The following is a 12,876-nucleotide window of genomic DNA, read 5'->3' as shown; positions in this document are numbered from 1 at the left end:
ACCTCAGAGCACCCTGTCCCCATGTTGATGAGGACAGGGCCCCTTCCCGACAACCCTGGCCGTTGGTTGTCGGGGTATGCGGGCGGGAGGCTTAACGGAATCTGGGAGCCCCCTTTAATAAGGGGGGCCCCCAGATACCGGCCCCCCACCCTAAGTGAATGAGTATGGGGTACATCGTACCCCTACCCATTCACCTGCAAGAAAAGTGGTAAAAACACAAATAAACCACACAGTGTATTAAAATATTTTATTTTTCTGCTCCGGAGGCCGCCCCCTGTCTTCTTTATTAGCTCTTTTACCAGGGGGGGCTCTTCTTCTTCCGATATCCCGACGGGTCTTCTCCGCTATCCGGGGGGGGTCTTCTCAACTCTCCGGGGTTCTCCTTCTGTCTTCTCCTTCTGTCTTGTTGTCTCCTTCTGTCTCCGGGGGGGGCTCTTCTTCTTCCGATATCCCGACGGGTCTTCTCCGCTATCCGGGGGGGGTCTTCTCAACTCTCCGGGGTTCTCCTTCTGTCTTCTCCTTCTGTCTTGTTGTCTCCTTCTGTCTTCTGTCTCCGGGGGGGGCTCTTCTTCTTCCGATATCCCGACGGGTCTTCTCCGCTATCCGGGGGGGGGTCTTCTCAACTCTCCGGGGTTCTCCTTCTGTCTTCTCCTTCTGTCTTGTTGTCTCGGCGCACCCCGATTCTTCGTCTTCTCTTCTTGTTTTCGCCTCTCTCTGTTGTTGACTCGGCGCACCCCGGTTCTTCGTCTCGCGAGACTCGGCGCACCCCGATTCTTCGTCTCGCGAGACGAAGAACCGGGGTGCGCCGAGTCAACAACAGAGAGAAGAATCGGGGTGCGCCGAGTCTCGCGAGACGAAGAACCGGGGTGCGCCGAGTCAACAACAGAGAGAAGAATCGGGGTGCGCCGAGTCTCGCGAGACGAAGAACCGGGGTGCGCCGAGACAACAAGACAGAAGGAGAAGACAGAAGGAGAACCCCGGAGAGTTGAGAAGACCCCCCCGGATAGCGGAGAAGACCCGTCGGGATATCGGAAGAAGAAGAGCCCCCCCTGGAGACAGAAGACAGAAGGAGACAACAAGACAGAAGGAGAAGACAGAAGGAGAACCCCGGAGAGTTGAGAAGACCCCCCCGGATAGCGGAGAAGACCCGTCGGGATATCGGAAGAAGAAGAGCCCCCCCTGGAGACAGAAGACAGAAGGAGACAACAAGACAGAAGGAGAAGACAGAAGGAGAACCCCGGAGAGTTGAGAAGACCCCCCCGGATAGCGGAGAAGACCCGTCGGGATATCGGAAGAAGAAGAGCCCCCCCTGGAGACAGAAGACAGAAGGAGACAACAAGACAGAAGGAGAAGACAGAAGGAGAACCCCGGAGAGTTGAGAAGACCCCCCCGGATAGCGGAGAAGACCCGTCGGGATAGCGGAAGAAGAAGAGCCCCCCCTGGTAAAAGAGCTAATAAAGAAGACAGGGGGCGGCCTCCGGAGCAGAAAAATAAAATATTTTAATACACTGTGTGGTTTATTTGTGTTTTTACCACTTTTCTTGCAGGTGAATGGGTAGGGGTACGATGTACCCCATACTCATTCACTTAGGGTGGGGGGCCGGTATCTGGGGGCCCCCCTTATTAAAGGGGGCTCCCAGATTCCGTTAAGCCTCCCGCCCGCATACCCCGACAACCAACGGCCAGGGTTGTCGGGAAGGGGCCCTGTCCTCATCAACATGGGGACAGGGTGCTCTGAGGTGGGGGGGCCGCAGTGCGCCCCCTGCCCCAGAGCACCCAACCCCCCATGTTGAGGGCATGCAGCCTGGTACGGCTCAGGAGGGGGGGGGGGGGGGGGGGCGCTCGCTCGTCCCCACTCCCTTCCTGGCTGGCCGGGTAGCGTGCTTTGGATACGGGTCTGGTATGGATTGTAGGGGGACCCCCTACGCCGTTTTTTTCGGCGTAGGGGGGGCTCTCCTTACAACCCATAACAGACCTAAGGGCCCGGTATGCTCCTGAGGGCGGGACCCAGGCCGGATTTTTATTTAAAATCCGGCGGGGACTTCCCCCTCAGGATTCATAACAAACGCCGCACACGTGTAGAATTGGCGGGAATCCAAGTCGGATCTCCCGTCGCTTCTATGATGCGCTTGCTCTCCATCGCGGCAAGCCAGCTCGGCGCTGGCTCCCGCGATGGGGCTCGTATGTGCTCAATCTCGCCGAGAAATACGGCGAGATTGACACAAAATCGGGTTCACCTACTGTATGTCTTCAGTGGATGCCACTAGAGCCATTATATCTTTATTGTATGAATCAGCTTTTATTGTACAGACTTTAGAAAACCTGTTCGTTTGTTTTTTGTTTTTTTTGTATACAGTCATTGTTCTAACCTCTGCCATTTGCTGTGTTATATTATTACCATTGACACCTGAGGTTCCGTCTTTGGAGTCTTTTTTTAAAGGGATCTGTTTTTGGTCTCCCTGACAGAGCTCATATTCTCCCGGGAAGTCATGGGAAGCCTTGCTTGGTTTTGTGATTAACGAATTATCGTCAGGAAAGCTATACCAAGAAGAAGAGGCGGAGGACGTTACAAAGGTACCCAGACAACATGCGGTGTGGTGGACTCCTATATACTCCTATATATTCAGCCTTTTATCCTGCAAAGTTTATCCATAGGAAGGCAAAAAAAAACTGTGAGGTAGAAGCCAATTTTTCTCATTTTAAGGGAATAATTCCTTCACAACTCCATTCAGGCAATCGGTTTAACTACCTGGATCAAAAACGCTTCTCCAAAATTCTAGTAAGGCCTCATGCACACGAACATATTTTCTTTCCGTGTCTGTAGCGTTTTTTTGCGGACCGTAGGCGGAACCATTCATTTTAATGAGTCTGCAAAAAAAATAAACGGAAGTTACTCCATGTGCATTCCGTTTCCGTATGTCCGTATTTCCGTTCCGCAAAAAAAAAAAACATGTCCTATTATAGTCCGCAGTAAGAGGCCAGCAGTTCTTCTTATCTGTTAGGGAAAAAAATAAAACTGATCCTTTACTTTGAGGACCAGTTATGCATAGTTAGCATCGGTTTGCACTAAAAATAACTGATCTTTTTGTGAGCATCAGTTATAATCAGTTTGTGTCACTTCCGTCAGAGATCAGTTATTTTTGATGGGAGAAAGTCTTTTTTTATCTTCTGAAGGACCAGAAGAATGGAAAGCTAAACGGTGATGTGAACTCGTCCTAACCTGTAATATAATTACACTTCTTGAACTCATTTCCTGAGTTTGCCTGAAGAGGTGGTGATGGCAGAGAGTTCCATAGTCTCACTGCTCTTACCATAAAGAATCCTCTTCTATGTTTGTGTACAAACCTTCTTTCCCACACAGAGGATGTCCCCTCGTCACAGTCCTGGGTATAAATAGATCATGGTAGAGATCTCTGTATTGACCTTTAATATCTAGTATATAGTAGTTGTTTACCAAGTTTTTTTTGCTTCTGTGCATAGTACACATTATCATATGTTCTGCTCGTTCAGTCTTTTTTTATTTATTTTTTATCAAAAATTTTAATTACCAAGAAAGGAGAAATAGACATGCACCTCATCCCAATCCCTGTAACCACCCTCCATGCTTCTTAATATTTGATTTTTATTTTTTATTTTTTTTTAGGTCGGCCCCATTGCTTGGACCTCACAGTCCATTGAACATCACCTGCAGCAATTTTGTCTGCCCTTCCTGAGGCTCACAACCCTTCTCCAGCACCATCTGTTTGGAGTAGATATTCCAAGCTGCCAGGTATGTTGCCTTAGAGTAGTTATTGCATTCTTTATACTAGGAACTGGTTCACATATTAAAACATATGATGCCCTGGTCAGTGCCTCCTCAGCCTTTAGTGTTTCTGCACCTCTGGGGATCCCCTGGTGGCCATGAGAAGAACAAATACAGAGGATGCTGCACATGTTCCTCTCCATTCAGGTCTATGGAAGTTACAAAAACAGACCAGCTCAACTGTCAAGACGGGTGGTGGCCCAAGAGGCAAAAACATGACCCTATTAGATATTTATGGCATATATTGTTGACATGCCATAGTTGTCTATAATGGTAAAACCTCTTTGTAGCATGTTTTCTGTTTTGCCCGAGATGGAGAACGAGGTTTTGTCTTTTCTTCTAGATCACTAATTAAGGTATATTTTTGCTGTTTTACAGGAAGAAGATGAATTTGTTGTCCTTTGCAGCTGCTCAGGAATTTTACTGTCAGTCCTTCAAACATCACAAGAGTTCACCAGCGCGGCCTGCCTAGACTGGCCTGTCCCTGCATTTGACCTAACGTTTCAGTGGTGCACAGAATTGGTTCTGTTTTCAGAAAAGCAGCCTGATCAATTTAATGTAGGCAACGGTTTTATTTTATTCTTGCTTTTTGTTACAATTTCACCCCCCAAAAAGTAAAAGAAAATAATACAAAAAAAACCTACACACATACATGTCACAATACAAGAATTATAATGGTGCACATGTGGCACTTATTTAATGCATTTCTCTTGATGTTTGTTGCCCCTCTGTGTACAAGGACTGTATGCTTAAAGGCTATGAACACCTTCAGGGCAATTTTTTTTTATAATTGCATTTTAGTTATTTTGGGCTAAAAATAATTTTTCACTTTGTCTTTAATATAATTTTTTTGTTCCACAGACTTAAATGGAATGTGTCACCCACATTTTTTCGCCCAGTTAAACCAGATAGTAACAGATAAAAAGATAAAAAGATTTATTTTTTATTTCATGGACTTGATTTTGGGTAGGGATGAGCGAAGTGAGCTTCGGATCCTAGACAGATCCCCAAACAGCATTAAAACGAAGTTTTGAGCGATGCGACTTGGGATCTAGGATCTGAAGCTCGCTTCGCTCATTCCTAATTATGGGGGCTGCCATCTTGTCTGAGCTGTTAATAGCATTAAGAAAGCATTTAGATAATTTATTTACAGCAGCCACATGGGCCATAGACACAGTGGACAGGAGGGGGGGACCTCTTTGACTTACATGGGAGAGTTTTCTACGTATGTGACCTGTGCAGAGGTCAGGAGGGAGTAGATAAGCTTTGAGAATCAGCTATTGCGGATGGTGGATCATGTGTTATCTATACATAAAGGTAATATCTGTAATTCTAATCCTGCCTGTTATGATAAGCAGACAACTGCAGTAAAGTCATCTGTACAGACCATGAGTTGGGGCCTATTGTTGTGGCCAGTGCAAAAACTGCTGGATTTTATGGTATTTGTTTAAATACCGATATTGACATGAAAAATTTAAAATAACTTCATAAAAAATTATTGAAAAACATGTTTAACATAAAAAACATGATTTAACCACTTAACGACCTGCACCGTACATGTACGGCGCAGATGTCCTTGACTGAAAGACATCTGATCCGCAGCAGGGGTCCGGCAGTAACTGATAGCCGGACCCTTACTGCATGCATCGGCATCAATGAAATCACGGATGCCGGCACATTAATCCTTGATGTGCCGTGGTCAGCGCTGACCGCGGCACGTTGCAATTTCTTTGCTGGGATCGAGGCTGCCATCGGGTCCCCGCGCTGCTGTGACGGGGACCCGATAGGAGGGAAGGCAGCCCGATGCCTTCCTTAGGCATCGTGGCAGCTTTCCGTGACAGCCTGTGAGATCCAGCCCCCTGGATCTCACAGGCAGGAAGCTGTAAGTGTATTACATTCAGTAATACACTTACAGCCAATGCTTTACAATTCAGAAGCATTGTAAAGGGGATCAGACCCCCAAAAAAATAAAGTGAAAAGAAAAAGTTAAGAAATAAAGTTTTACAAAAAATGTAAGTTTCAAGTAAAAAAAAAAAAAGGCCCTTTCCCAAGATAAAGTAAAAAAAATTTTTGGGAAAGAATAGGGAAAAAAAAGGAGACATATTAGGTATCGCCGCATCCGTATCAAACTGCTCTATAAAAATATCACATGACCTAACCCCTCAGGGGAACAAAAAAACTGCTAAAAAAAAACTTTTTTTGTCACCTTACATCACTAAAAGTGCAACACCAGGCGATCAAAAAGGCGTATGCCCCTTAAAATAGTACCAATCTAACCGACACTTCATCCTGCAGAAAATGAGCCCTACCTAAGACAAGACAATCACCCAAAAAATAAAAAAAAAACATGGCTCTCAGAATATGGAGACACTAAAACCTCATTTTTTTTGTTTAAAAAAATGCGGTTATTGTGTTAAACTTAAATAAAAAAAAGTATGCATATTAGGTATTGCCACGTCCGTAACAACCTGCGCTATAAAAATACCACATGATCTAACCCCTCAGGTGAACACCGTAAAAAAAAAAAAAATCTGTCAAAAGCCATTTTTTGTCACCTTACATCACAAAAAGTGTAATAGCAAGCGATCAAAAAGTCATATGCACCCCAAAATAGTGCCACTCAAACTTTAATCTCATTCCGCAAAAATGATACCCTACCTAAGACAATTGCCCAAAACATAAAAAAAACTATGGCGCTCAGAATGTGGAGACACAAAAAAAATATTTTTTTCAAAACTTATGTAAAACTGAAACAAACAACCAAAAAAAGTTGTCATATTTGGTATTGTTGCGTCCGTAACAACCTTCTCTATAAAATAGCACATGATCTAACCTGTCAGATAAACGTTGTAAACATCAAAAAATAAAAATGGTGCTAAAACAGCTAGTTTTTGTTACTTTGCATCACAAAAAGTGTAATATAGAGCAACCAAAATTTCATATGTACAACAAAACTGCCACCTTATCCCGTAGTGTCCAAAATGGGGTCGCTTTTTGGGGGTTTCTACTCTAGGGGTGCATCAGGACGGCTTTAAATGGGACATGGTGTCAAAAAATCAGTCCAGCAAAATCTGCCTTCCAAAAACCATATGGCGTTCCTTTCCTTCTGCGCCCTGCCGTGTGCCCGTACAGCAGTTTACAATCACATATGGGGTTTTTCTGTAAACTACAGAAACAGGGCAATAAATATTGAGTTTTGTTTGACTGTTAACCCTTGCTTTGTTAGTGGAAAAAAATGGATTAAAATGGAAAATCTGCCAAAAAAGTGAAATTCTGAAAATTCATCTCCATTTGCCATTTTTGGGTGGTTTCTATTTTGTAAGCCTCACGAAGTGACTTCAGACCTGAACTGGCCCTTAAAAAGTGATTAGATTTGCTTCTAAGCTTTCTAACATTCCCAAAAATTAAAATGGCATTCACAAAATGATCCAAACATGAAGTAGACATATGGGGAATGTAAAGTAATAATTATTTTGGAGGTATTACTATCTATTATAAAAGTAGAGAAATTGAAATTGGGAAATTTGCTAATTTTTCTAAATTTTTGGTAAATGTTTATTTTTTTTATAAATAAAAATGAAAAAAATTTTACTCAATTTTACCACTGTCATGAAGTACAATATGTGATGAGAAAACAGTCTCAGAATGGCCTGGATAAGTAAAAGCGTTTTAAAGTTATCACCACATAAAGTGACACTGGTCAGATTTGCAAAAAATGGCCTGGTCGTTAAGGTGAAAAATGGCTTGGTCCCGAAAGGGTTAAACAATCTGTCATTTTCTGATGACACATTCCATTTCAGATTCAGTCTGTAGAGTATCTTGCTCTGACACTGAATCTGTCAGGTTGCTGCTCTGACTGCTGTAGCCCTTATCTTTGAACTCCTGACAGCACATAAACACTTATTTAAGCCATATTCTTATCATTTTGGTAAGAGGTTAGCTATAATGAAGGTTTATGAGCTGTCTGGAATTCAGCTATAGATGCTATACATCCAGCAACCTGACAGATTCAGTGTGAAACTGAAAGCAAGATTCTCTGCAGACAGACTGAAACTTAAGCCTGTAGAAGAAATGAAATATTTTTAATAAAGTCCAATTGAAAAAGATGTTTTTTTTTAGCCCAAAATAAGTAAGATGCAGTCTTAAACAAATTGCCCACAAAGGTGTTTATAGCCTAAAAAGACGGCTCGTCTTCTCTCCTTACATGTCTGTTTTAGTAGCTACTTGCATTCCCCATGTAATAATACAATTATGCAGCATCTATTCTGGTCACAACCAGCTAGACCTTTATTGCAGACCGCTAACAATTTCTTTATACGTTTATAGTATGTGTCACGGATGTTCCTGCGACAGGTGGCAGGAGATCGGTGAGACTGGCAACACGTGGTTTGATCTGACATGTTTTCCGTTTGGATCAAATAACGTCTGTGTTGTTTCTGGTGCTTGTCGCACCTTCTTTCCCCAGGTGTGGCTATTAGGGTCATTTAACCTTCTCTATTTATAGTTGCTTCTCCCACAATGCTGTACGGTTTATAGCTTCTGTTTGGACCTTTGGAATAGATTGTGGTTGGATCTCGGCTGAGTTCCTGGTGCTTCCATAGCCCCTTTGAAGTTAAGTCTTTCCTTTCCCTTGTATTTTGTTTGGGTTTTGTGTGTTGCATTTCCCTATTGTTTGTATTAGGCCTGAAGGAGCCTCCTGTTCGTCCTTCCTTTTGAGGGAACAGGTAGTCTCGTCCCTGCCATTAGTACCAGGGTCCTATAGGGCTAAATAGGACTCTAGGTATTCCTGCGTATGCACTCGTCTACCTTTTGGGGTCTGTTCATACTGGTAGTCAGTCAAGATTTTGGTTAGGGTTTTCACTAGGAGGTGTCCATTTTCCTTCCCTAGTTCTCAGGCCTGATTCCCTGTTCTCCCCTTCCCTCCTATGCTCGTCCCACACCGAAACGTGACAGTATGTTAACAATAGAGTCATAAGAATAGATGCTCCAGAATTATTTCATGGGAAATGCATGAAGCTATTAAACCAGACATGTCAGGAGAGGTGACAGCATCTCTTTTGTGATGTGGTATTTTTTAAAAATATTTAGCAGAAGTATTTACAGAAATTAAAGGGAAGCTGTCACCATGAAAATGCAAAGTAATCTGCAGGCAGCCTGTTATAGAGCAGGAGGAGCTCAGCAGATTGTTATATAGATTTGTGTGGAAACATTCAGTAAAATTTGATTTAAATTCCTGCTCATTCTGGGCTCTAAAGTCCAGGAGGCGGTCCTATCAGTGATTGACTTCACAGTCATAGGGAAGGCTGTCAATCACTGATAGGACCGCCTCCAGGACTTCAAAGCCCAGAATGAGCAGAGATTTAAATCAAATTTTACTGAATCTTTCCACACAAATCAGTCAGTCTGCTCAGCCTCTTAACAAATCGGGCGCATCTCTGCCCTATTGTGCACCAGAAACTACAGGCTGGCGTAGACTTCAGCTAGAACCTCCTCCACTTTCTGGAGAAAGTTATCGTAACTGCAGCGGTGGCGCGAAGTCACGCCCCCAGCTAAGCCACACCCCTTTTCTCAGCACTTCAGAAAAGTGCCAGAAAGCTCAAAAAGTCAAATTATGGTGCACAGATGCTGTGCCTCATAATGTGCGACTTTTGTATGTCACAATTGTGGCGTAAAAGCATTGATGAATGTCCCCCTATGTCTTTTCTCCCAGACTCTGCTTATTCAAGAGACCAAGTGGGATTTACCAAGGCTTCTCCAGTTGCCAGAAATCTACAACACCATTTTCCAGTATTATCATAGGAAGGCCTGCAGTGTCTGCACTAAAGTTCCCAAGGATCCAGCACTTTGCCTTGTGTGCGGTACATTTGTTTGCTTGAAGGGACTTTGCTGCAAGCAGCAGAATTTCTGTGAATGTGTCCTGGTAAGACTTTGGTGTCATTACTTCATAATTTCCCATGCATCTACCTTGCAGGTCTTGTTTGCTATCATGTGATCCGGTACGATTTTATAGACCTGCCTGCTCTCTGCGGATAAGCCAAGAACTATAAAAAGTGTCCTCTGTCCTAACGTGATAGATCATATGTCATTAAATGTATTTGGACCAATCCTAGTATCAGAATATAATCTGCACAGTGTGACTTTGATTTCTTCCAGTCAATGCAGACATCCTGAATTTAACCAGTGAACAGTTAACCATTGCCGATACTGTTTATTCAGAGTTCCTCCTTGTTCCTAAGGAGTTCCTCTTTCATGTACACAAGGGAATATATCATGAAGTAATATTGATTATTACACCTCAAATGTGGTGACAGGTACTTTGTGAAATATAAATACTATGTCAAAAGTATATACAGTGAGTAAGGTTTAACTTAGTCAGCTGGAGGAGCGCAGTTTGAGGATGCCTGACTTAGAGTGTGCAGCCATTGACTTCTATGTGTTAGGGCATCTTTTAAATGTCTAAATCGAATTGTTCAGAGCACAGGTATCCCAATGGTATATTGTCATTTTTCAATGTAGACTTTCTTAGTTACACACTTTAGAGTTACCGGAAACTAGATTCTGAGATGTGCACATTACTTCCAAAAGCGTACCCGCTGCTGTGTGAGTAATGGTAAAGAAAGGGTTAAAGAGATTATGCCACAGCTGATGTCAAAAATAAGAATCAGACAGCATATAGGACATGACAATCTATTTCTAACAAAGCTCGAACCAGCCCTGTACCTCACATGGATCCAGAGATCTCCACATTCGTTGCTCCGCTAGATTTACTTCAGTCTAGCCGCTCTTTATCGGAAGGTGTCTTTTCTAAGTTTATAAGCTCTCTCCCTGTCACAATTCAGGGCTAGTGGCATTTGAAGGATGAAACTGAACGTGTATGACCACCTCAGTAGGTGGACGTGCACTTTACTATACAGATTAAACACCAGGGGGCACTATTATAATGAAATAAAAGAGAATATCTCACAACTGGAGTATTTTTGTAACAAAGTAAATTACGAAAGTAACTACGGTAGTTTTTCCTGCTGAATTATATTAAAATAACATGTAATGGTGTCTCAACCCTTTTAAGTACTGGTTTAATAGCAAAAAATAAGACTTTATTCTAATATTTGTTGTTGCTTATTCCTTCTATTACAGCACTCCCAGAACTGTGGTGCTGGTACCGGGATTTTCCTGCTAATCAACGCCTCAGTGATAATCATAATTCGGGGGCACCGCTTCTGCCTCTGGGGTTCTGTGTATCTTGATGCACATGGCGAGGAAGACCGAGAGCTCAGGTAATAATGCACGCCGGTTACTACCAGAGTTTCTGGAAGTACAAGATAATTTTCAGTGATTTATACAGTGGCGTGTCTCTGTATGTATCTTTTGGACCTCCACCACTGGTGCATTATTGTTTTTTTATTTTATTTCATTATGTTAAATTGCCACTATGCCATAAGGAAAAAAAATGCCTCATTACATCCTTTACCGTCTTTTCATAGACGCGGAAAGCCTCTTTACATCTGCAAGGAGCGTTACAATGTGTTGGAGCAGCAGTGGGTGACGCACACGTTTGATCACATCAATAAAAGATGGGGCCCGCATTACAATGGCCTGTGAAGATCAATGCAACTGCAAATGAAATTGCTAGCAAGAAGCAAAGGGCTTCCTACGGAAAGAAGAGGCTGGCGCGATCCCCGCCACCATAAAGCTTTTTAGTGATTAGGTGCTATTGTACTAATAACAACACTCCCCGGCAAGCACTAGAAGAGCTAAGTATACGAACGTCAGAAGAAAGAAAGGAACACTACAGCCGGTGTCGTCCTGCAAGCACAATGAATACTGAATGTTCAAGGCGCATTTCCGCTTCTTCTATAGATTTCTTTATAGTTTCTGTACATTTTATTTTTAATTAACTCGCTTCTAGCTTCATCCTTGTGTTGATTTGTATAGTCACTGGAGACTTAACTGACATATAGTGCACGCCTCAGTACAACAGGCCGACATTAGGGTTTGTTAGCGCTGCTTTGTATACCACCAGGGTCAGCGCACTGGTCATCCACCTCCAGTGCGAAGCCGCCAGAGGGGAGGGGATATGGGTGGGGGGGCATTGTTGTGAATATAATGTGCTGTGATAAATTGTGATATTTACGTTTTTGGGCTTTTGAGCCTTATCTTACAAACTACTCAACCATACTGAAGCAATGGTTTAGTATGGCCGGGTGGGTTTAATTGTATTTGCTAAATGGGACTGCACTTTTAAATGTTTGATAAGCTCACTGTAAACAAATCTATTAACGTGTCCTTTTTTTGTTTTGCTTTTTTGAGTGTTGATATGTAATTAGGAATCCATTGTAAAACACCTTTTGTTTCCTGTGAAATATTGTATAGTTACAGATGGTATACAGATGTTATTAATGACAATTTTACATTCAAATTGTAATCATATATAAATATTGCTGTATGTGTGTATAGAAGAAAATACACGCATTCAGGGACATATACATAAGTTGAGTTATTTGTCCAGAGGGTCTGCGAAAGTTTTTTTTTTTTTTTTTTTTTTTTTTTTTTTTTTTTAAGGCTTTGCTAAAACTGAATTTCATTCTCAGGAATTTTAAGACTCTCACTGGACATGAAATTGAAATGTGATATTGGATTGCTGTATTCTTTCCTTTACCCTCAAAGTTTTGTTCCAACTGTGTTCTTTCTGCAAGGGTAAGTGCTTTGTTGTATGCAGTGAACTAGGCTTAAATGACATCTGAGCAAGACATAGTCATCTAGGTCTTGTAAAAATGTACAAAACAATAAAACAGATCATCTAATCTGAAACCTGAATGTTTTTTTTTTGTTTTTTTGCTGTAGATGATTGAAGGCGCTATTAGGAGGAGATTCTAGTCTCTCATCAGCTCCGTATATCAGAGAGCTGCAAAATGTAGTTCCCACCAGCTTTTGTAAAACTGCACCTCCATGCACGACCTGCTGCTAACCCACCATAAAAATACACTGCCAGTGATATTAGCTCTCTTATGGTACTGTTTTTTTTTTTTGTTGTTTTTTTTAGCTAATAACACAGAGGGTCCTCCACCTCCTTA

General features: G+C 42.5%; 1 protein-coding gene across 5 annotated transcripts in view; it reads left to right on the top strand.

Annotated features, from left to right (window-relative positions):
• Nucleotides 1-12,613, top strand: part of UBR3 (ubiquitin protein ligase E3 component n-recognin 3) — a 207,286-nt gene extending 194,673 nt beyond the window's left edge. For all 5 annotated transcript variants that reach the window (XM_040441568.1, XM_040441565.1, XM_040441566.1 and 2 more), the window contains 6 exons: nucleotides 2,467-2,574; nucleotides 3,644-3,769; nucleotides 4,181-4,360; nucleotides 9,513-9,722; nucleotides 10,940-11,079; nucleotides 11,287-12,613. In XM_040441568.1, the coding sequence (XP_040297502.1) occupies nucleotides 2,467-2,574; nucleotides 3,644-3,769; nucleotides 4,181-4,360; nucleotides 9,513-9,722; nucleotides 10,940-11,079; nucleotides 11,287-11,404 (882 nt within the window). In that variant the 3' untranslated portion in view covers nucleotides 11,405-12,613. The remainder of the gene's footprint in view (nucleotides 1-2,466; nucleotides 2,575-3,643; nucleotides 3,770-4,180; nucleotides 4,361-9,512; nucleotides 9,723-10,939; nucleotides 11,080-11,286) is intronic.
• Nucleotides 12,614-12,876: the final 263 nt, after the last annotated feature.

Source organism: Bufo bufo, chromosome 7 (assembly GCF_905171765.1).
Source record: "Bufo bufo chromosome 7, aBufBuf1.1, whole genome shotgun sequence".
Classification (NCBI taxonomy): domain Eukaryota; kingdom Metazoa; phylum Chordata; class Amphibia; order Anura; family Bufonidae; genus Bufo; species Bufo bufo.
Note: the sequence above shows the minus strand (reverse complement) of the source record. Positions and strands in the feature narration are given on the sequence as shown.